This window comes from Pezoporus wallicus, unplaced genomic scaffold (assembly GCF_028554395.1).
Source record: "Pezoporus wallicus isolate ANWC-B61680 ecotype Strahan unplaced genomic scaffold, APGP_CSIRO_Pwel_v1 scaffold_7107, whole genome shotgun sequence".
NCBI lineage: Eukaryota > Metazoa > Chordata > Aves > Psittaciformes > Psittacidae > Pezoporus > Pezoporus wallicus.
In genome coordinates, this window is record NW_026642114.1 from 2,562,425 (window position 1) to 2,587,538 (window position 25,114).

The 25,114-nt window shown below is 42.2% G+C and overlaps 1 protein-coding gene across 15 annotated transcripts in view; it reads right to left on the bottom strand.

Annotated features, from left to right (window-relative positions):
* RASAL2 (RAS protein activator like 2) overlaps positions 1-25,114 on the bottom strand; it is a 180,789-nt gene that overhangs the window by 8,797 nt on the left and 146,878 nt on the right. For 13 of the 15 annotated variants that reach the window (XM_057427027.1, XM_057427028.1, XM_057427030.1 and 10 more), the window contains 9 exons: positions 17,099-17,252; positions 15,457-15,555; positions 14,112-14,666; positions 12,224-12,368; positions 9,631-9,775; positions 8,513-8,749; positions 7,586-7,787; positions 4,706-4,905; positions 2,854-3,715 (listed from right to left, as the gene is read on the bottom strand). In XM_057427027.1, coding sequence (XP_057283010.1) covers positions 2,854-3,715; positions 4,706-4,905; positions 7,586-7,787; positions 8,513-8,749; positions 9,631-9,775; positions 12,224-12,368; positions 14,112-14,666; positions 15,457-15,555; positions 17,099-17,252 — 2,599 coding nt within the window. The remainder of the gene's footprint in view (positions 1-2,853; positions 3,716-4,705; positions 4,906-7,585; positions 7,788-8,512; positions 8,750-9,630; positions 9,776-12,223; positions 12,369-14,111; positions 14,667-15,456; positions 15,556-17,098; positions 17,253-25,114) is intronic. The other 2 variants (XM_057427029.1, XM_057427025.1) reach the window with 1 other exon arrangement.

The window sequence follows — 25,114 nt, forward strand, 5'->3', positions numbered from 1 at the left end:
TTTGCTGGAGGAATTAGGAACAGCTATGGATGAACAGTGTCATTGTTCACTGGAGTTACAGAGGACTAAGATAGCAGAAGGGTGACTATAACCTTCATCACCAGCCTTCTAACAGACTGATCAGTGGCAAACCTTGCTAAACTACGTTGCAAGCTGTAGGACAGAATATTTTCAGCAGCCAAATTCTGAGAGCCTACGAAGACCAAGTGGATTGCAAGCACTTCACATGCTAATGGGTTATGAGGTATACTCTAATAAAGGGCAAAAAAAAGAAAAGCCTGCTAGGAAAATGTATTAATTCCCCTCTATGCCGCTCTTCCAGAGGAACACACTGGCATTTCTATTCCCACCTACCTACTAAATGGAAATGGAAGGCAAAAAGTGACCTCTCCCAGCAAACAAAGGGCCTAGCTCTATATTCAGAAACAAATGGGACTTGTAGAGAACAGAGTCTAATAATTATAACGCCCACAAAGCATGCCTAGAAAGAACATGCCCAACTCCACTTTTTTCTTTTTCTTTTAAAAATAAGAACAAAATTCCACAACACAATTTGCAATTAAAAGGATGCAATAGAATTCGCCTCAAAAAAATTTTGGCCACTCCATTTGGTATACTTCAAGACATTTCTCAAGGGTGTGGGGAAGTAAAGAACAAATTGATTCATCTGAATAAAGTAGGAGCAAGTACTCTAATGAATCCAGTGGAAATAATTAGTATGGAAAGTAGAGTGGAAAAATAAGTGAAAGCACATTGCCTGTAAGAGAGAGGAAGAAGACAGCCCTAAAGCCAGTCGTAGTCAGAGGCATCTATAAAGCCGAATGTAGAAAGTAGCTAGAGGAGAGTCACTGTGTTGCTAAGCAAGCAAAGGTAACTGATTTACTGGGAGGCAGTTGGGTAAGCAGCAATCTAAGATGAGCAGAGCCAGAGGTTTGCAAACAGCTGAGTGCTTCTTGTTCATACACACAGTGCAGGAGCCAACCGAGTAAGGTGTATGCACAAAGACTGGAGACATGCCACCTGTACTTTCCCCTCTTTATCCTAACACCTTCGATGTACAGCCTTCTTTGTGAATTTGTGTAGACACTTCCCACAAGAAGCCCTGAGGAATGACACCAGCTCCCTGAGGATTTTGGCTAGGACACTGCACAGAAGCATACAATCAGACTCATCAGATCATTTAATACAGGTTTACACTGGATGCCTGAGAAATGCAAAGGAGTTTATCCTTCAAATTTATCCTTGTTACTCGCCTAAAAAACTCCTACCACCTCCACACTAGGCTTAGTTGTATTCAAAATACTTTACTTATCAACCCCTCTATACTCAAAAACACAGGCTCCAAAGGACACAAACATAGGCACTTCAAATAATGTGCAATTACTTTTTTCAGTATTACTAACTTGGCATAATAAGCTTTGCTTTGTGGTTCAGTGTTATCTGTTCTCCTTGTACTTTAATGAACTTGAGGTATCAAAGTAATTTTGAAGCCCTGGGTTCCCAGGCATCATCATCCAGATTCTCCTCCTTACATCTGTAACATTCTGGACTTCGCCAGGAAAGCTACACCAACAGTGATACCAGTAAAATCTTTGGCAGATGAGGAGCTCAGGCTGGCAACTAAGTTCTGCCAGCTTCAGGTTACAAGTGTTTCCCCTGCATAATCATGTCTTCACCAGAGGTTTTGCCATCAGGGCTACATCAGCAAGGAGGATCATAACCTCCTACTGCTTGCGGATATACCTTCTCCAACAGCATGGTGCCGTCCCAACCACAGGGGCTGCAATTTTCTGGAGTGAAAGTCCTTGCTCATGCCTGTCTGCAGATTAGTGTCCTTCATAGAAGGTCTTGTGGAAAGCAGGAGCTTAAAAAACTTCCTTCTGTACTTAGGTTAATCAAACATGACCATGTTTACCCTCACAGTGACCAGGAAGAAAACACTTAACCCCGAGGAACAGCATGGGTGGCGTCTTCAAGAGCCTCACCTTGCCCAGCTGATAAGTCTGAATGCACTTACATGACATTCCTAAAAACAACCACCTTCCCTTAGACCTACAGACTGAGACATTTTCTACCTTTGCTGTAATACCAAGCATTTAAACATGCACTTTCTATTTAACAGTAAACTAATTCAGGAAAAGATTTTCATACACTCACAACAGGAATTTTTTTTTTAAAGGTAAAGGAATGTTGGCTTTTTGACAGGAAAATCTTGATTTACAATTGCCCATGAAGAACTGATAAAGTGCTTCAGGAGTTGGTACATATAAGCACTGCTTTCCAGCAAGTGTTTGCGTTATTCATAGTTTGGGGTGATTAATGCAAAAGAAGTACTTATTTGGGAACCAGCAATAGATTGTTGCATTATGGTGAAACACAGATTTCTCCACACTTAAGATAACTGTACTTACTTATTATTTTGGCAGCAGTTTATGATATTTTCTCTTTGTTTATTTCTCTGGTTTTACGTAACTATCCTTTTAAATTAGCACCACAGGGCAAATGCAGTCTCACGTGGCACCTTTAGCTCCAATTTAGAACAAAGCTTCTTCTATTTGTTTTATTCAGGGAAATTTCCAAGTTTTGTTTCTTTCAGCAGGCAATGGAAAACTTTATTTTTTTTTTTAATATTTAGTACAAAAGCATCCAAAAATAACAGGTAGGCTAGGCTTGCCAAGCTTGTAAGAGTAACAAAGCATGACTATTCCACACACTTGCTACTGGCCACTGACTTAAAAGTGCCAGTACTCTTGATTCAACTCAATTCAACTCAAAGGTCAAAAGCTTCGAAGCTTGATGCATCAATCGGCTAAACATCAAAGCAGAAAGAACATGGAAAAAGGCTTTCCTTACCTGCTGTGTTTGTTGCCTCTGAATTGCCCTCACCTTTGGGACAGGGCTCTCTCTAGAGGATGAGGACTGCTGCCGGGACCGGCTCCCATTCTGAATGGGTTCAGTCACCATGGCCCCGGACACTGCTGACATGCTGCCCGTGCTCCGCAGGGAAGCACTGTGCGGCAAGGACTGCGGTGCTTTGGCCCTGGCACCCAGTCCGGCTTGGTCCATTTTGCGGATCTGTGCTTGGCTGCTGCTGTTCTGGCGGGGCAGTGCGATGGGGACGTGTTTGTCTGGGACTGTGTGGCGCCGAGAGAAGTCCTCGCTCTGCGTGCTGCGCCTGGTGAAGTCCTCCATGCTGCTGTTGCTGGGTCCGCTAAGTTTGAAGTCTTCACTGTTGCTTCGGCTCTGGGAGCTGGCAGTGCTCAGGTTCTCCAAGCTGGAGTCCACAGAGGCCTTCGGCATTGGTGGGGTTGGGTTGTTGAGATGGTAAACTGGGTTCTGGAACGACAGAGGCTGGAGGCTGCCCTGTTGGTTCAAAGCTGGGTGCAGAGGCCTTCTCACCTGGGGAGCACTCTGGGGTGTGCTCTGAGTTTCCCACAGCTGTTTGATGTTTGCCACCTGTGTGACAGAGAGCTGGCTGCCAGCTAAGCGCAAAGGCACATCGTGCATAACAGAAGCATGGTCAGTGTGAGCCGTGTGAGGGTCTTGGAGGTCCATGAGAGAGATGCTACGTCCATTGGGCAAGATGCTTTCCCTTTCATCCTTATCTGAGTAAGTCATGCTCTGGGTGGATGCCTGCTGAACCAACAGTAAGGTCTTGCCCCTAAAATATCCATCGACATTTTCCTGGGTTGGAGACTTCAGCTTATGCAAGTCACTGTGAAGCAGAATGGAATTTGGTTAATTTTTAAGCAGACAAGACCCTTAAAGATCTGTCCCAGAGAAGTCTTTCCACCTCATTTAACCTCCCCCCCATCTGAAAACTTCAAGGAACCAGATTTCCTTTTATGAGCTCTTTGTGTTCAAGTCAGAACACACTCTTCCTTAATTACCACTTATCTTTGAGAATTACATTTGATTCAAGAAGTGCTTCATCTTCATTTTTTTTACAGGTGAAATGCAAACCATTCCCATCAAATCCTCCCCCCTTAGACACTTCTGTCTTCAGCAAGACTTCAGAGCAGTTCAGATCGCATTTAACCCTTTACCAGCATTATGTATTGCTGGGGTCTGAAAATTCAACAGGAGTTGCGTGCAGGTACCTGCAGACCTAGATGTAAGCTCAGAAGGCAGACATTTCCATGTAACAAAACTGGCTCTTATACCTGACAAAACTAGCCCTCATATCTCAGACAGAAACTACTCTAAGACCACAGTATCAAAGCTCTTTAGTAGTTCTGTCATGTCACAGCTTTTTGCTTCGGATGAACAGCTATTACAGTATGCAGAATACTGCACTGAACAGAGGAGGGACTACTTTTGCTGTTCGCCTCATAACAAGTTCCACCTACAGCCCATGTTTTTTATTAGCAGTAAATAAGTGGTCTGATCACCAGAAGGAAAGACTGCGGCTGACTATGCATCCGGACACTAAGACTAGCAGTAAATTGCAAAACTGTGTTTTAGCAGCTGAAGTCATTGACACCCACAGACATGTTTGAGTCCTGAGTAAGCGAAAAGCCTCAGGTCTCTAGTGCCACCTTTTGTTACTCTTACTGGGACTGTGTATTCCCTGTGACAGAGGCCCAAGCTCCCCTTTCCCACAGCTGGCCTGGGCAGACAGCTCAGCTGATGAAGCACTCAACCCTTAACAGGCTTAACAACCCCCTTATCCCACATCTTCCCTTGAGCTCTGGATGTTACATACCCATCAGTGGGGTCCTCAAATATCTTCTGAAGCCCTGAGGAGAGACTGCCACTGACATTTGGACTAGAGCTGTGCTCAGTGAAACGCCTCAGCTGCTGCTGTATTGGCGTAGGGTTGGTCATTGATTTGGTGATATCAGCAAGAATACGAGGAAGAGGTCCCAGTTTTGCCACGGTCGCCTGTAGGAAGGAATTTTCACCCTAATTGGACAACAAGCACCGCGACATCCGCCAGTTTTTGATAACGATGCACAGAGGCGGAGGGGTGGAGGTGGAAGGAAGGAGGGTGGGTGGTTGTGTGCGGGTGTGGCAGGACCGTAATGCAGTGTTACGGAGCAGCGTAACCACGGCGACGAGATGGATGGAGGAGACGAAACGGGGTGCAGCAGACATTGAGGAAAGAAAAGGAAATAGAACAGAAATTAGGATTGACCCCCAAAAATAAAAATCATGCTCAATAAAACAAAACTATTGCCATTCCAATGCAAAACTATCATGCAAAGCAAATTAAGTCCAGGATGGGTGAGATCAAAGTGAAAACTATGGTATCTATTCATTAAAGTGCATTCAAAGACTACACATTGAGCTAGTTGGGGGGCTTTCCAGGCAAAGGATGTCATGTGGTAAAGGAAATGCATGCCAACAGACAAAGGGATGCGGCATTCAGGTGGATCATGAGAGAATTGCGAGGGTTGAGGGAGATGGAGAGAAAGGAAAAGTTTTCATTTTGTAAGCTTTTTGCTTTTGGCATCCTACACTGATGCCACCTTCAGTAGCACCCTGTTATCAACAATTAAGGCATTCTTCCTACCTAAAAGTGAAAAATAACTGCATGAAAACATCAATGTTCCTCATCCCAACATTATCATATCAGCCTGGGATTATATGTGTAGCTTCTGGTTCGATTACATGTTAGCTCAGTGTTGGCCAGGCCTAGGATAGGAGCAGCTGACCTTCCAGCAAGGAAGTCTGCTCATTCAGGCTCTGTATCTTTCTCCCCTCTTTGGGTCACTGCTGGTTATTTCATCTACAGGGCATCTTCAGGCTCTTGGGACTGCAGGAACAAGGGAAAAGTGCTGGAGATTTAGAAAAAAGCAAAGCTCTGCTACAAAGACAATATTCTTTTCAAAGATATCCTTATTTTTCCTGTAAGCTGGTATTCAGATAGTTTGGCTCCAAAGAAAGGTCTCTTTGCAACACTTTCACATAGCACTTCTTCTGTGTCTATTAAAATCTCTGAGGTGACTTCTCTCATCATTTCCCAGTCATTACCTACAGTAAAGCAGTATTGCATGTAACTTTACCCCTCAATTCTCTTTTTAGCAAACCACTATACCAGCTCCCAAAGGACTGTTAGGATAGATCCATGCATCTGATCTACAAGAAAGGGCAAAGCAGATCTGCTTTGACAGTTTATCCAGGCCTGGCTCCTCCATCTTTTTGCAGCCCAAGACATTTAGGACTGTTGCATTCAGAGAGCAGCTCACAGTAAGTAACACCAAGTCTGAAGATCCATTTGCAGTTCTAAAGACTGGAGCTGGGTTTGTCTTCACCTAATGCCTGAGCAGCTTAGAGGGAGATGGCAGTATGCCCTGCACTGTGGGTTTACCCCACTTTGTAGAAAACGGGGGATGATCTGGTCTTTTGAGTGCTCACTTTGCTTGTTTTCCTAAGGCTGCTGAACTGTCTTTACAGCTGACTTTGCTGCCTACGACATTATGAATATACACTGTGTGTATGTAGGAGGGAAATGGAAAAACAAGAACATAAATTGTTATCAAACTAAGATTAACTAAGGTTAATATATATTGCCTTTTTGAGTCAAGGACATTTCAATTTACTCTGATGCAAAAAACTCACTTTTTTTTTGTTTTCTGTCTTAAATGATGTACTGTGAGAAAATAGATACCCAACAAATAACTGCTGGCAAACCTTAATGCAATAAAAATATTAAGAGTACATTGCCATTCACCTCACCTCTCCAGTTTCAAAAGAAAGAATAACATAAATGGAATATGGACAAAATAATGCAACCTCTAAAAGGTGAAAATGGAACAGTTCCAAGCACTTGTAAAAAATAATGACTCACAGCTCAGATTTTCTGGGTCTTATCAACTACCTTTGCTATCTAAGGTTTTAATGGTTTTGAATCCTGCAAAGTTAAGGAAGAACAAACGACTGCCATTTCTCCTTCTATAGCTAAATGGAAGCAATGTTTATTGTTGGTGGTATCTACTGCAATCAGCAGAACAGAATCTGGACAATGTATATGACCCCAGCACAATGACAGAAAGCATCTTGCTTTTGTTACAGGATGAAACTGAGAGTAGATCCAGGTTTTTACATGACATCCTCTTGTATAATAAAAGCTAATCTGAAGACTACAGAAATGAGAACATCACAGTAGACTTTGAATCAGGTCTTTCATGAAAACAGTCTGCCTGGCCAACACATTACTCCATCAGAGCTGGGCAAAGTAGTGTCTAGTGTGCAGCAAAGCACCTCCATTAGCATCAAAAAGGGCACTGCAATATTTTCATTTTCTGTCTAAACACCCTCCCTTTTTTCCAGCTCACTTATGAGAAAGGACTGGCTGCTTAGTGAATTCCAGATCTACTTTTAAGTGCTGCCCTCTCCACACTGGACACCCAACCTTCCTTAAGGTGCTGCAAACTGCACTTACTGCTGAAGCCCAACCACTTCACACGCCCAGATCTGAAATCATGGAAAGAACAATTGTGAAATACCACTGTCAAACATTCCTCTCAAAAGCAATTCTCCCAAAAGCAGGTTTCAGCTGCTCCCTTGATGTTTCCTAGTGTTTACTGTTGCTACGATACAATTGCCAGATTCACCCTCCTGGGCCTCCAGCCTGCTTTACCTTATCAAGCTGGGACACAACTTCCCATAGGAGGGAATGCAAAACTGAGAGCTCTCTGCCCAGGTCGATGTAGCCCTCAAATCCAGGCATGTTTGAGATGGTATCTGGATTAGAGATCTCCAGGAGAAAACGCTTCATTCCTCCCCACTCATGTTCCAAAAAGTCATTCATAAAGGCCATATATTCTTCCTTATTACCAAACCTGCAAGAAAACGGGATGGGGGCAAACCCCAGTCAATAATCTAAACACCAAATACAGAGTAGAAGTTCTTACAGTCAATTACTTTAATGCTTAACTTTAAACCTGCATTTCCAAAGATTTGTGCTGGGAGACAAAAACAACAACAACAAAAAAAAACCCAAACAGGACAATTTAAGAGTTTCACTGCTTTCTTTGACTTACTTAAATACTAATAATTCAGTGTTCATACTATGATCAAGGACTCAACACATCCCTCCCCCCCTCCCTCTCACCCTCTCTCTTCTCCCTTTTCTGCATCTCTTCCCCTTTAAGAGAAATGCCATCCCCTTTGTATCATTCAGATAGGAATTTTGGAGGAAGAAAGGAGGAAAATCGTGATCCTTGGTGGGAACAGGCTTTTTTTTCTTTTGAAATAGCATACACACTGACATGCCAATGCATGACTCTTCCTGGTCTTATACTGTGTCCCCTTTACTGAATTCAACACAGCTCAAATCTGCATGTGAAAAGGAGAATTTATCTAGCTCAACACTGAGGTGTCTCAAGGGGAACAGTGATCACATATAAGTGAGAAGTTTCCTCCTTCTCTAAAGCTGACTTCAGTTTGCCAGAGAATCAGCTGCCTGCAAACATGACTACCAAGCAGGGCTTTTCTTGCTCCATAGTAACCTGCAGGGACTTGCACCCCTAGAGGCACAGATTTCAGTTTTACTGCCACCACTTACTTAGCAAAGTTGGCAAGATTCTGAATGACTTTAGCAATAAGTGTGAGTGTGCGAGATGTCCGGTCATCAGGATACTCCTGCATGAGGCTGAAAAGGCTGGGGGACATAATAGCGGGGCACAGGAAGCGAAGGAAGAGAGAGGCACTGATCAGGCGTTCACTGATGTCCTGCTTGCCCCTGCTCAGGCACTGCTGCTTCCAAGATGCAAATACCTCCTTCAGCTCACGAGGAAACACACTAGAAAACAATAAACCAGGAAATAAAATTGCATGGGCAATGAGATGCAAAAATTTGAACTGCTGACCAATCACCTGCAATAATTATCTGTGAGCTGTTCCCTATCTTCCCCCCCACCTTCTCTCTGTGGGGTAGGAAATGTCATTAGGCATCTATTCTTAGATTCCCATTTAATCCGATAGTACTTAAGTACTCTTTAAAGCATGCCTTGCTCATATATGTTAAGTGAAGCCATTTTCAGACACACTGATTTGCAAGTTAAGAACTTATCCATTGCTACCATGGAGCAAACAGGGTGTGAGAACATTAAAAACACACTGAACTGAAGTCGTCTCTCTAACTGAATTTCTTGTTTTGCTTGTCAAAATCTCTCCCAATATTTCGCATGTGCTTCATTCTGAAGCAGAAAGGCCCTTCTTTCACTGCTACTCAGAAACACAGATTAATAGAAATCTCTCTGCCAACATTTCCTCCCTGTGATTTCCTGTTCAATTCTACAGATTTAAATGGTCTAAAAGGTTTTTATACACATCAAAACTTTCAACTTTTTATTCCAAGTTCAAGCTAAGCTGTTATCTTCTCACTTTATTCCCTTCATATTGAGTCACAGCTCAGTATGTGTTCCCTTGGCAGAGTATTTCAGCAGATGCTCCTGACAGGTACGGTGTGTTGGACTGGAATACCTCAGTTTGGGCAAAAGATCCACCTGCAATATGGTGTCACACGTAGTAAGGCAGTCAGGAAAGGAAACTAAGTCAGTCTCAGAAGATAGATGGCTGTATGCTATTTCCCGTACTGCTGTTTTCTTGTCTTCAGAGGAGGAACGGGCACCCTCTAAGCAAATGACCTAATGGGGGAAAAGGGGAGGGAAGATGCCTCACCAGTAAGAATTGATAATCTTGCAGAAAGCCAGCTCACAACACATTTTCAGGTTGCTCTGATGATCTGTTAATTCACTGGATGAACATTTGCTGGGATCCACTTCACAGTTTTCATCTGATTCATACAAAGCCTTGATAAATTCCCCTGGACAAAGGGAAGAGGATGACAAACCAGGGTAGTTACATGAAAAGCCTTCTTGACACACCTTTAAATCCTACTTATGTCTTTCCTTGGCAACTGCCTCTTCTGTTCCCTATGTCTGCAATACAGCCTCCAGACACCAGATGTTGGGGATACAACTCCTTCCAGGTCTTTTAGAACAGAGCACTTGATGTGCCAGTTTAGATGGCTGGTGCCCATGGGAGTTTGGACTCCTGTGCCCTCGCTGTCCTCAAATATAGATACAGTATCAGGATGGCTTTGCTTACAAACCCTGCAGACACTTCACTTGTAGCCTAAAGAACAGGATTTGACTTTGTATTCAAATTGTATTACCAACTATAAAATTATCCACAGTCTTAGAAACAACGCTGTGCTATTCATCTTCATAATTTCCACAGGAAATGCACTTGACAATGATATTTATTTTTATTATTTCTAAATTTACATTTTCTTTAATTTTTTAAAAATGTCACCTTGCTGTTGAATAAGAGTAATACTCAAGTGCTAGGTAGATACATCTAATTTTCTCAACCTCTTATTAACACCTTACAACATTTTTATAGCCTGCATCTTTCAAAATCCTTTGAATTTCTGTTATCCTTTTCTTACAGCATCAGAACAGAAACATAAAACAGACATACATAAAACCAGATGAAGTTTCCTTTGACATACTGGTTTTTCTCTTACATATTAGCACACCGAGTGATTTTTTAAACTGTTGTTCACTAAGAAAAACTATTCATTCTCTTAATGATTCAATGTCTTTTAAGTTCATCTCCTCAGACGATCTTGCTGGCTCTGAGCTAACACCACAAGGCTTGTTTGTGCAAAAGGGTTTTTTGTCTTTGTTTTCATAAAAACCCTTAAACACCTCCCAACCCCCTCCCCAAATCTCAAGTCAGCAGTGTTCTTGCAAGCAAAGCAGGCAGCACATCTTCTTAAGCTTTTCTTTTTTTTGGTGGGGTCCAAAAAAAATTTCTGCTGAGAGTATCTAGAAGATTTATTTGCAAAACTCTCACTTCTATTGAGCCAATTCTGCTTTAACTGCTCTTTACTGAATAATTTTTTTTCCGTTAACATATTTGAAACTTAATCTTTCTGGTCTACAAGATCCAGGCTTCATCACATACTAAGATGTACTTACAGATGTATTAAATAGCTAACACCAAGCGTAATGTTAATCCTTTCAAAGCACACAGCATCTGAGCAAAATGACATTTAAAACCTGACAATGAATTAGATGTATATTGTCATAAGCAACCTTGCCCTGAGCTACAGACAGCTGGATGACCTTAGGGGGATTTTCCATCTCTCATGTCTATGATTTACAGTTTTATCACTCAGCACTAAATGATATATATTAGAAGTCATTAGTTTTAAAATATTTTTATGTAATTACTGCACATTAAGGGGCTTGCAGTCAAATGTAATATACTGGTCCCACAGCTGATGGTTCAGTCTGCTGCAAAGCATAGCACAAAGTAATATGCTGCTCATTTCTCCACACCAGGTGAGAGCCCAGGACTGTGACTTATGCTCAGTGGTTCCACCCATGAGAATAAGACAACCAGAAGAGGCTCATTACACTTAAGAAATGGCCAAAATGAGCATAATCACAGACTTCACTATCCTGACCCCTGGAGCACTAATTTAGCCAACTATCTCCTTGATGACTTGCCAGTGTCTGGGATTGCTGAGGACAAGCAAGACTGCTGGGAAAGCAAGCTGCCTTTTTTTTTTTCTTTTTGTGAAAGGATGTGGCGTGGGACTTGGCTTTGGCCTGATCGTGTTTTCCTTGTATCAATTTCCAAAGCTTTCTTCATCCAAAAAAACAACAGGGGGATGGGTGGCTTATTGTGCAATCATGGGTAACAAAGATTGTGTGGATTAGTGAAATATATGCTTCACATTCATAACCCTTTCTGAAATCTTCACCTAACTGCATTGCACATAACACCAGACTCACTCCTGACACCACAACACTAGGTATTTGTCTCAATTTCTGCTGTTAAACTATGTGTCAAAAATCTGTTTTTTAAGCTTGTTCATATATCAGATGGAACAATCACCACTGCCCACAAATAAACTGCAGTATTACAGCACTTCATCGCAACTAGAGACATAAAAGAAAGTTACCCAGAAAAACATAACATGGGGATACAGCAATTAAGTGAGACTCAGCTGTATCAAATCCAGTTTGCCTTGCCTTGAATACTACTTCTGCAGGCACCAAAGAGTACCTTCCTGTGTGTAGGAAGGGCATCAAGAGTAAGACAGCATGTATTTTGCCATATGGATGCTAAACACCTGGCTGAGTGCTGAGGCAGTTTCTTCCCACCCCGCATTCCTAGATGCACAAGGCTTCGGTCATGTTGCAGACAGTTCAGGGTTAGCCACTGCAATGCACAGAGGTGACAGGCACCTTCTTACCTAGTGCATCATGAAGATACTTCTGCCCTACCAACTTCAGGTATTCCTCAATAGCTTTGGTAGCAAGTGTGTTCTCCCTGAAGATCAAGACATCATGCTCCCCACAACGATCTACCTCAGACATCACCAAATCCGTCAAGAAGTCCTGAAGGAAAAGGTCAAATGGCAAGAGGTTATTTTAAACATATTTGGTCATGCCAGGCTAACTGCAGAAGCCAAGAAGGGAGGATAAACAGAGAAGCCAGAAGATTACTAAAATAATTGCTCAGCCTGGGACAAGAGCTGCAGATGCTACATGTAGTATGGGCTAAGGAAATAGCTAAAGCTCCTCTAGGGCTTATTATACTTATAAAATTATATAGATCACAAGTTATAAAGGGAAAAGCAAAAATCTCTAAAAGAAAACCTTTACGGCCAGGCTTGTGTTTCATCCTGAGCAGAACCCTTCACCAGTCTATCAGTGGCTTTGTCTGCTGAAAGAAACTGTGATATCACATTTATCTTTTAATATTGAATATTCCATATAAACTTGGATTTAAAAATCCAGAATGGAAGTTAGACTGAGCGATAACTGTGACTTGCTGGTTCTTATGCAAACAGCAGCATCCCCCAACAGTTCAAAGAGTGCTGTAGTAAGGTTCACTGCATTAAGTACAATATAAAAGCCATAATGCACTGTAAATGTGTAAAATACACAAAACAAATTATGTATGCTAAGTATAGTTCAAAAATACATTAAAAATACTCCTGGTTTTCAATCCATTATTGATGTTTCTTTTCTGCAAAATTGGAGAGAATTATATTCACCTGGCACAAACTGGGAGTATCTGGCTGCATCACCACCACATAGTGTGAACTGGAAATGTACCTTCTTAGCAGCTTCAGGTTATAGCAGCCTAAGCTGCCCAATGCTTCCAGTAAATAGAGGTTCAAACATTCAGGTGCTGGGAAGGGAAAGTTCTAATACTTAATTTATCTACCTGTTGTAGCTAGCACTGCAGGAATCCAGAGCCTATTTTCCAGCAGGATTTCAGCACAATCCTATAGAAGCTATCCAAGCTACCAGCTTCTCTTGAACAGACAACCAACCTTGTGTTCCTTTCACACAGTGTCACAGAGCACCAGAGGAGAACAGGGTACTGTGGCAGTACTACAGCTTGGTACTACTCACACACCCACTTGGCAGGCAGCATCCAGATAAATCCATGCTTGTTAATGCTTCTCAGACTTTCCCAAGACCTACAAGATATTGTCCCACAATCTATTTTAAGAAACTGAGGCTCACTCCAACTGCTGCCTTGGAGAGAACCATCAGCGTGCACCCAGAAGTCCTAATAACATCCCTGAGGCAGCTGGGATCACCATTAATTGAGTATAGATTCCCCAAATGGCTGTTCAAATGCTGACCAAGTCAATGTAAGCATTGATTCGCTGACTTAGCACTGAATCAACAATGGCATCCTGCTGCTCACTGTATCAGAGACTTATTTATAGAAGTAATTCCCCGGTTTACCAATCTCTTGCTTATTTATCTCTTATCCTGTATCATGATTTTAGAAAAACAGAAAACATTGCTGAAGACTCAAGTACAGGCCCTAACCTTTCAGGACAACATTAGTTGTAGTCCTCCTGCTTATACTTTGTATGCAGCATCTTTAATCTATCAACTCTTAATCATTGTTTGTAGGATGCCTAGCTATATGCCTTCCTGGTAGATTCAATTGCCCAATTTTTTTCAGATATACTTTTGAGACCCTTTTCTCAGCCTTATCCCATCAAGTGCCTCCTGCTGTTGCTTATGGTCACAGGCTACCTAGCTTCTAGCTGAGGAGGTATCACTGATCAGCAGTGAGAGGTAATCATTTTGACAGGAGATGCCTGTTCTTACCTTAGCTCTCCCAGTGCTCTGAAGAATGTGCACCAAAGCACAAGCCATCTCTTCCTTGTTCCTTACACTGATCACAGGTTCCAGCACAGAGCAGAGCATAGTGTAGTTGCTGGTAACAAACTCTGCAAATTCTTTGTACTGCTCCATGGGCAAGATGGTGATGGTCTGATAACGGGACTTTATCCGAATGGAAGGTCCCCCTGATTTCCCTTTGTTGGGTGTAGGAGTGCTGACTGGGTACCATTTTTCCACAAATTGGCGACCGGTTACACTGGCCATGGGAATGTTGACCAGGCCTACGTAATTGTTCTTGTCCTTTTTCTTCTTCTTCTCCACATCCTTGTAGATGTGAACTGTGATGCTGTGAAGAGGTGGGAGACTGTAGAACTCAAAGTGCTCTCCCCAGAAAATGTTATCTGCTTTTGTTTTGCTGGTGGTGCGGGCAAAGAGAGTGTCATCAAGGCACAGCTCACAGAAGTATTTCTTCTTGGGGGCCAGGTCCTTTGCTTCAATGATCCAGAGACGGAGCACATTTTCAGCTCGACGGCAGTTGTCCTGTGCAGAAGAAAGAGCTCAGCTTGGATTCAAAATCCCTACAAATTGAAGATTCTGTCTTCTAAAGCAGTAGCAAAAGGCTGCCTTTTATGTCCAAGGTAGGGACAGGGTCAGAGTTCAGAATGCGATTCTCTGATCTTCAGAACCTCTAGAAAATCAGACATTTTCTAAAACAGAGGCGAAGGGCTGTCTTTTGTTTGCCAAAGGTGGGGACTAGAACATCTGTCTTCTTAAAAAGCTCTATCTGAAATGCTTTAGAAAACAAACACTCCACACAGAAGCCCTTCAAAGCTGCTAGACTGGTGTGGCACACTGTATTGTTTACTCTTGTGAATAAGGAAACTGTTAGCTTGTCCCTCAAAGGTAGTATGCCAACTATGAAGGTGACTTATCAGATATTTCCAGCTGATCAATAACTTGACCCCCATTCTCACTCTGGCTCAAATTCCTTTTGGTCCTGTTTCCACCACCCCCCTCCCCCAACTGTGCCCCCATGAAACATGAAACCTATGAAGACAAGTTCTATCCTTCTGAGGTACACGGTATCAGAAATCCAGTTTGAAACATCATAAGCACAGTCTGGGGCAGGTATCGGAAAGCACGCTGACACGTATTTAATTCATTAAAGGTTTGACCTACTGCACTTACTAGAATAGTACACAGCAGCCTTCTGATACACTGATGAGTGGATGTCTCCTCAGACTAAATTAATGCATCTGTGTGAAGCCCTGGTACATCCAATCGTACCACCTCTATTCCCCAGTAACCTTATTTCCACAGTTTTTATTACCTTATTTGGCTGCACTGTCCTGCGTAGGTTTTCCATCCACTTGTCCCTCTCTGCTGCAGAGGAACAACTGAAGCATTTACTGCCACTGGAGTAGGTTACCTGGAACGTATGAATGACAAGCTGAGTTCAGGCAAGCCTAGGAGACATGTAAGAGGCTGCAAAAAGCAAGGAAGATAAGCAATGCCTGAGCAACAAAGTAAATACTAAAAAGCCAGGAAAACAATATGGGAGCCTAGAAGGCAGAGAGGTTAAAAGGCCCACAAAATGAAGAGAGAAAAAAACCCCTCAGCTCGAATTAATATAAGACTAAAGAAACATATGAGGAGCACCAAAAGCTTCTCTTAAAGACTTTAAAACAAGGCTTTAATCAACCAGTTAATTTTTTTTTAAACTTGTTAATTGATCCACAGCTATTAAACACTTGCAGTTTTCCCTGTTAAGCTCCAGAGGCAGATGATGTGGATAGCATAAAGACCAACAGAACTAAACAGTGTATTAATATAAGGCAAAACACACTGGAAATGGTGTCTTCAGGAAATAAAAAATATTTCCAAGGGTCCATATATACAGCAACCAAAGCAGCTGTGCTCTGATCCAGCCCTGATGCTCAATACCATACACACTGAAACTGTGGTTTCAGTGCAGGAGGGAACTACCTTGGCTTCCTTCATTTTTGCATGGCCTGACAAGCTTTGCTCACTCTTTCTAATCATTTTTGCACACAATTAAGAAGCAGTTTGAGGCAACAGCCTCAGAGCTAAGTTGTTGCCAGTTTTTTCACTCAACCCCCCAAACTGAAGCTGGAAAGCGCTTCCAACCAGAAGAATGAGACAAAGCAAACAGGAACAGTTCCTGGATGCATCCCGAGGGAGAAGAGCCTGATATGCTGGTTTTCTGCCAGAGCAGTTTTCCAGGTTGTAAACAGGTCTTTGTTCCAGAAGTTCAGACACATCTGACTAATCCTACTGAAGACAGACTGTCACCCGTCCCTACCACGACAGATTATGATGGGCTTAGATGCATCCAAACAGCACACACGAATATGCTGTTGGTCCTGTGAGTTAAGGACTGTGCTCACACAAACAGCCTGTTTGTGAAGCAAAGCTAGGAGCCATACAGTGCTGTGCTGCAGGCTGTGCTGAAACAGCAAGAGAATCTTTGCATCCTGCTCCATGGTGCAATGGACATGACGGCGGTTACTGAAGCTTCTCCTTTAGCAACTGGAGAACAGGCTGAGCTAATGCAAGGGGCTCTGACTGGAAATCACATTTGTCAGTTACAGTATACTTTCTAAATTTAATTTCAGGTGAATTTGGAGAGGATGAACACACAGCTTACGAACAATAGTATGTTTCAACCTTACATTTGCATGCAAACTACAACTGCTTAGATATTTATCAAATTAAAGAGATTTTTCAACTAGAAGATACAGTAATTGGAAAAGATTTCTCTCCATTGAGTGATTGATGCCATTAGTCTCAAAGACTTTAGAATTGCATGCTGCTTAGGCAGCCCCCACCCAAACCTCAGGATAGCAGTGGCTGCTCATGTGTTCTCCAATTACAAAGTCACAGAAATGCATACTGCAAGGGTTCAGCCCGACAGCATATAATTGGCCGTGTGTTTGGAAGGCACGCTTTACCTCAAAGCAGAAGTCTTGTCCAAGGATACTGCTGTGAAGTGGCTTGACAAAGACTTTTTCTTCTGACCCGAGATCCAGGGCTTCGACAGCGCTGCCTGGGCTCAGTAAAGACTCATGGGAACGGGACTCTTTCAGCTTTGGCAATCCACGTGACCTGTAGGAGAACAAAGGGGAAAGGAAACATTATTTTCCTCACAATTACCAAAAGAGTTGGCGAGATCTCAGAGAAAGATGCAGCTTGTTGGTGTTTATTCAGAACAACTTCTACAATTAGTTTGTAAACCTTACGGACTCCTAAGGAAATACTCAGCTACACAAGCCTAGGAAGTCCATCCCCACTGACCTAGAAATTGTAGCTTCTGAGACGTAAGTGAAAGAAAAGCAGTAAAACAAAGTTCAGCACTTAGCTGTTGAAATTTGAAAAAAAACTATAGGTTTGAATATATCGCTGAAAATATTTACTACTATCTGGACTACTAAATCAATGTTGTGCATCAACAGCAAGAAGCACACCAATCTCTAAATGTCTAAACTAATGCAGAATGATAGCTACTTTCATTATAGTGACAACCCTTCCCAATACGCTTTTTCTTACTGTATGAAAGCCTTTACAATAAAATAAAAAATGAAAATTATTTCCCTCTTCACAATGATTAAGTCAATCTCCTACATTTTTCATTTTCCTCTTCAGCTGCTCATTCCAGTTTTAAGTTTTTTTTTGTTTTTTTATTTTTTTTTACCTCCATTTTCTTTTGACTTCCCCTCACTCACATACTACTTCTCTTTTTCAGTCCCTGAGCTCTACCAGAGCTAGCATCTCCCAAACTCACAGAACCTTTTTATCAAGGCAATCTTCTCTTTGCCCCTATCAGCTCTTGATTAGTCCTCAAAAACATATCCTTTCTTCCACTTCCATGGCTTTTTGCAACCAACTGCAACATTATAAAATGTGCTCTAACACTTTCTGTATACTCCCAATTCAATGTAACATTTGTGCATAGAAGGGCGCTCTGCTGTCAGTGCTGTAAAACATGCTCAATTTACAGGTAATGGTGGTTCCCCCTGTGCTCCTTCTAACTCCAAACTGACACCTGAACTGTAAGCTTCTGCAGTGAAGTCATGTGATACTTCAGGCACAACTAGCAGTTCTACTTCAGAAGGTAAACACTGCGCACACATTTTTCCTCTAGCTGTAACTCAGTCAAAGCCTTCACAGATGATGAACAAGGAGGAAAAGCAGAGAGTTCCAGCTTAGCAGAAAAGGAGCTGTTAACCTGGTAGGTCCAGATTTTGCCAAAATATTGAAGCTCTTGCTGGTCCCTATCCCTGTTCAGTGATCCATGAAAGTCTGTCCATAAATACAGCTGCACATCCGCCAAGTGTCACTGAGCACAAAGAACAGACGTGAAAGTAGAAAGGCACCAGTTGTCTGTACATTATTCAGAGAAAAGTGATGCTCAGAAATGATGCTCTCTCACCTGTGTTTGTTCTCACAAAGTAGTTCCTCTTTTACTCAATCTCCCTTATCAAGGCTTAGTATCAAATGAAAAATGTTTTAAAATGTATTTATGGAGCAGTGAAAAGCACAGCTACCTCTAAGACCTCCTTTATTTTGAAAAATAAGTAGTTTTTATATACCTCCCTCACATATCTTATCCCCCCAAAAAGCCTCATTTTGTATCCTTAGCAAAATCAAATTCCTTCTACCCTTAAGCAACTCTATGGGGAAACACAGATAAAAAAACCCACCACCATTTGGAAGAGGCATCTTCAGTACTTCTAAAGCTGCTTAACAGTAACTTGGTATCATGAAGGATACATGTAAAGCAACAAGCAGAGTTCATCTGACTGCTCGTTTGTACAAAATGAAATGCTGAAGGTGTTCTGGTAGATTCATGTATGATAAGATTTATTAAACAGTAAGAGAGAACTTTGTTCCCATTTAATATATCGAATGACCTAAGAGCAGGCAGCAAAAACCTTTCATCAGAGGGATATTACAAAGACACTGATTTCAAACGCAAAACAACAGCACTGGTACAAATGCGTTGGCTGCACTGTGCATGCTTTGTTATAACAGGTTACAGCAGCAGCTGTACCAACGCAAACTGAAAACCACAGCCATGTATAATTGAACACTTGCTGCAGTTAAGGTAGGGCAAGTCTAAAATAAACACACCACAATACACCACTTTAATATCATCTCTGCAAAACCCTCTCTAATTTCTTCTCTCACGAAAGCACTGCTGAGGTCACTTGGCTTCTGTCCCTATCCCAAACTCTCAGCATCTCCAGTCCTAACCAAGTACTTCAGTGCATGATGCAGGGGAGCTGGCTGGGAGCCTGCAGACAACTCCCGTCTTAGCTCCTCGTCAGAGAATGAAATCATGGAGTGGGCATAAAGAGAGGGAAGAGGAGGGAAATAAAAATAATTGCCAAATAAAGGAGAAAGAAAAAGAGATTTTACAAATCCCAGTTAAGCAAAGGCTGCATTTGGAGTAAGACAAATAGAGCACACCTACATGAAACAGTTATACAGCCACTTAGCAGTGCATCCCCAAATCATAGCGGTGCCACATGTCACAGCCCTTCCTTTCAAACTCCGTGCTCTGCGCTACATCTCAGACAAGAAATCCTGCCAGGAGAGGAAGAAAGGCACCAAAATCCAGGAGGAACTCTTCCTCAAGCCTTAGGTTACAGATTTCAGACGAGCATCATGCCAGGCAGATACGCTGGGGCAAGAAGAAAAGTCACAGCCGCACCGGTAAAGAAATCTGTCTCCTTGTCTGCTGCGCTCCCACCCGGCCCCGCGGGTTCCAGGAAGAGGCTCCCGGGTGCGTGTTGCTATGGAGCGGCCTCCTGTAAGGAGATTAGGGGGAGCCGGCAGCCAGGAGAGGCAGCAGGCGCGGGGAGGCTGTGATGCTTAAAAGCTGCAAAGGTGACCTTTCCAGAAAGAAAGAAGTCCCTCCTCTTCCTTTAATGAGACCTGGACTGTTAAAGACAGTGGGAGAGACGCAGGCATCGCCCGCGGTGCCTCTGAAACAGCCTTTGGGGACAGGACAAGGGCAAATGCAGGTACACAGCAACTCTACTCCATGCCTCCACATCCAATCTTGCAAGTTAAATCCTTTGGTAGCATCTATTCTGCTTTACTGCTCTTCTAACTAGTTAGCTTTGTACATTTTGTTCCGTTGCAGATCAGCCAGAGCATGGCTAGCTTTGTTGACTCATGGTCCTGGGGCAGAGGAAGTCTATCTGTTACAGCAATCCCTTGAAGTTACCGTATTTAAAACAGCTCAATAAACTGATTAAGTGGCTTAGAATTGGCACTTTGTCGTCCATAAACACCAGAGTAAAGTTGTCGGTCCGATGCAACCACATGCATTTACAAACACATGCATTTGTAAACACTATGGTATTCATTTCATCTATTGATAGATTTGCAAAGCAAATCATCGACTTGTGCTTAAATCAGCAGCATCTCAATCAATACAGGCAACAATTATACAGAAATAATAGTTCTCTTATGCTTTAACACCTCATCTGATATTCAGATGCTGTAAGTACAGTGAAAGAAAATTACTTGCTGGCTTCCATTTTTTGGCCTCAGAGATGCCACTGACTTACTTCCCAATGTCCAGCAAATGGGCTGGATTAACAGGGTCTTTCCTGTATTAGGTAGGAAGCTACTGGTAAAATTAATATTGCTTAGATTGTCTGTTAGGAGAGAGGTAATCCCAGAGAAGCAGATTACTGTAAACAGGAAGATCACACATGCAAAAGGTGGGGGAAGGGTTGTTTGTACAAATCTGTTTCTGTTAAACAGCTCCATTAACAACACAAATCCTGTTTTAAATAACAGTTAACTTCCAATGATCAGCTTCTTTCCTGATGTTTTTTCTATCTACTACATAGAAAGACAAAAAGATTGCAAAGGAATGACTTAGGAATTCAGAGCAAATAGTTAGCAATAGCACCAAACAATTCTGACATAGGTATTCTCCATATTTTTTTTCCAATAAGAAAAGCAGGTAGAGGAGGAGCATATCAGGGAACGTTTTAAACGTCTCACCTCTTTTTACATGTTCTGGAGTACTGGTCTTGAGAGCTGCATGATTCCCTTCTAAATCAGCCCAGCCAATGCCCCAAACCACTGACCTGGCAGCAGCATGCAACTGCCACTGAAATAGATCTCTTCAACAACACCATCTTGCTGGCCCAACCCCAAGCTGACCCTCTGTCCTTGCACACCATCATTCAGTAATTTTCCACTACAGGAAGATCTCAGTTGTAAGCCAGGAACTAGAAACCTCTGGCTTTCAGTGGCCGCCCATGGCACAAAGCAGCCTATTATCCGACTTCTATTACATTCTACTGTCGATAAGGCGTGTAGGATAAAGGGTTAAACTCTTAATTGCTCTGGTTATGAAGCTCTCCTGCTGATTTTGACCTATTTAAAAGCCAACCTGCAAAGCACAAAACACTTTCAATTACTGAGCTTTCCAGGGAGAGCACTATATTGCTTGGAAAACAAGCCTGTGGATATCCATATCCAAAAAAATAAAAAATAAAAGTATGGAAATGAACTACCAAGGAACAAATCCCACAGTCTGTTTCTTTTACTGAAGTGGTGCGAAGGCAAAGAATTCTGAGAAGTGTTTTCAGCCCAAGCACCCAGCTAAAGCCACATCTCCACCAGTCTTACAAGAAACTGGATGTCTGCATGCTTCAAATAATTCCAGCACAATACCCGTGTGTTTAGAGACACTCCCCAAGATCAGAAATCTGAATTCGATACTTAGCCACTCGAAAAGTCACAGGAGAAAGCTTGGACTGTAGTGAACTTTCTGCTCAGCGCTGCTATTCAAAATCCCAGCCCTGCTGAACTGGACCCTAACGTCGACAACATCATCGGCAATATACAGGTGTGTTCGACCAGTGCTGCAGCATCAGGTTTCCCAGTTCAAGTGTTCATTTTGCAGGCACCACACCCCGCTTTGTTTTCCAACTGCCAATTAGTAGAACATCATATTACTTGGTCAACAATTCTGCAAGTCTGACCAGTTCCATTATTAATTTTTTCTTTTAAATCAGAAACTTAGAGTAACTTATTTAGATTCCAGTTCTGCTCAGCTGCAGTTAAACACTGGCTTTTTCTGCGCATACTGCTTTAGCCTTCCACTGAGATTCTGGTCTTTTCTTGCAAGGCCCTACCCGAAGTGTTCTTTGAATCCTGGGTTTGCAAAGCCCTCCCCTGCCTGCATGCTCTCCCTACAGATCGCAGCTTGTCTAACAGACATCTCATATGGTGCATCCAAACAGGCTGCTGAATTCCATAGCGGTAGCATTCTCTTCACGCTACTATAACCGTGGTCTCTGCTATGAACGTTTCAAATTCTTTTGTTTTGCTGAACCAGAGATGCTTAACTGACTTGGTTTCATTTCACAAAGAATTTATGGGTGAGTGCTGTGTGGATGAGCCCAGCATTTGCAGAAAAGCATCAGCCATTAAAAAGTATATTTTTATAAAGGGGTCAAGTGAGCCTGCAGATGGGACAGAGCAGTCTAATGTGAAGATGAAGGAGAAATAGGCTTAACAGTGAGATCTTTTTCAGTTTTCACTGAAAAACAAATGACTGCATAAGGACTGAAAGAACTGGCTGAAAGAAATATGTTCATCAAAACAGGAGTGAGATGTCTCTCCGGAAACAAACCACTCCTCCCCTTTCCCTATACTCCAGTAGCAGAGCTGCTGAATGAATACAAGCTCTGAGTGAGTCAAGCCTTAGCAACATATTGTGTAACACAGATTTTTATCCTTACATCTAAATCAGGATAAAAATCACCCACCTTTTTTTTGAAAACCAGCATTAAATTATAATGAATGAGTATGAAAAACATGGCAAGATTTGTTTCTATTATTTATGCGATCTGTGCTATTTTCATACTGCAAAGAAACCAGTAAGGAGGAAGGAGCAAGAACTTACCGAAAGTAGAAAAAGCTGTCGTTTGAGCACCGATACCGTTTCACCATGAACCCCAGAGCCATGGCTACCCTCTTCCCTGCAACCTGCTGGAGTCCATTCTGAGCAAGGACACAATGGATCCTGTGCTCGTCTACGACTATCTGATAATGCCATAAAATGACTTTTAGTAAAGCAGGAGGATTCCCCACGTGGCAGTAAATCCCAACAGGGCAAAACCCTCCCAGCTGTCTGCAGAGCTTTATTGCAGTCGCTGAGACCATATGCAGCCAGTCTCAACCATTTTTGCTTCCTCACCGTAAACAAAACTGAGGCAAGAACTGTTGGTCTACTTGGAAATACTCTTAAATTCCTGGCTGCAAACTGAAAATATTAATTTGGACTCTCCTTTCAAATGTAATTTTCCTTAAGTCTTTTCTCATGCTTTTTAACATGTTTTATATATTACTGACACTGAGAAAATGTTAAAGACAAACGTGTGGGTTGAAGTGCTCAAAGAATGCTGTGGGAAACAGGCTAGAAAAGCTGTGAAAGATGAGACAGTAATGTGGTGCCAGATAGCCTCATGGTGAGAGCTGTTGCTAACTTGGTGAGATGCTGCACTGGCCACATATTGGAAGAGCTTCATTCACATCTGGCATGAGTCACAACCAAGCAGAGCCTAAGTCTTCTCACATGAAGACAAAACACGAGTTTTCAAGTACAACAGACCACCCAGCAAAAAATCTGAAGCTGGAGTAGCAGAAGTGATGAGAATTACAGACTGAGAGATTGTGGATTTCTACATGACCCCTGGATGCTGACCCATGGTGGGATTGTTTCTGGAGGGGTGCTGTAGCACTGTCCTCTCCCCATCCACTAACCCAGACGCTCTAAGTTAAAAGCCAGCAAAGCAGGCTGGCCAATTGCTTTCTGCTGAACTAGAAAATCTGATTACAAAAAAAATATGCAACTTATCTCCACCACTCCCTCCCTACAGCATTTCTGAATCTTTTCTATTTTAAATCAACTCTGAACAAACTGCATCCATCCTCTGTCACCATCCGACATGGCATGCAGCGTTACAGTATTCCAAATCTTGATGCGCACCAGGATAACTAATCTTCCTTACTCCAGAATTTTATAGGTATTTATCTATAAACATATCCTGTTTCTTAACAGGAGCTAACACTACAAAAGCATGAGAAAGCAACTTGACAGCAGCCTCTATTTGCTTCTAGTCCTTGCAGGGTTGTAATTTATAAAGTTGTATAATACTTTCTTTGAGACAGGGTTCTTGAATTTGTCAGAGCAAGAAAAGGTTGATGATATCGAGTCAATCTGGCCCTGAAAACCAGTATAACACCATGACATCAACTAGCACCACCTGCTTAAAATGGGAAAGGGCTGACTCACCAGGGTAGGACAGGAAAGTTTTTACTGCAACAGATAAAGACACTTAGAAAAAGCAGGAAGAGCAGAAGGTGAGAGAACAGCAATTCCCTCTCATGAATTAAGAGTCAGATGCTCTGTATTATCTTCTTCCAGGCAGAAACAGTTGTCACTGATTTGTCCTATTGGAAAAAATCCCAAACAACAGCATAATTCTAAAACACGAATCAATCTTTTTAGCCTACTCTTTCCTCCAACCCATATACTCCCAGAATACTAATCTGTTCCTCATCTTCAGTGTTTCATTCCCACATGGTTTGAGTTGTTTTTCCTGCTGTTCTACCCACCAGTTGCATTTTACAGGCACCCCCAGATACAGAGTGAAACATGGGAGGGAAGGCAGAAATTACTGGCAAGTTTCACTTTACAGTGGAACTGTTTTCTTTATGGCTTCATTTATAAAATAGCATTAGAAAAGTAACAGCTCTAACCATAAACTTTCAAAGTTGTATATCCAATTGGACTGTCTGATTAGACCACAAATGCAAAGACAGCTCCTTTAAACCTTCAGATCTTTCCAGCAAAAGGTAACTACAAGGTTGAGTAGTGCTGTTACGCTTTCTTTCCAAAAAAGTCCAAAACCAAACCCAAAGACCAAACC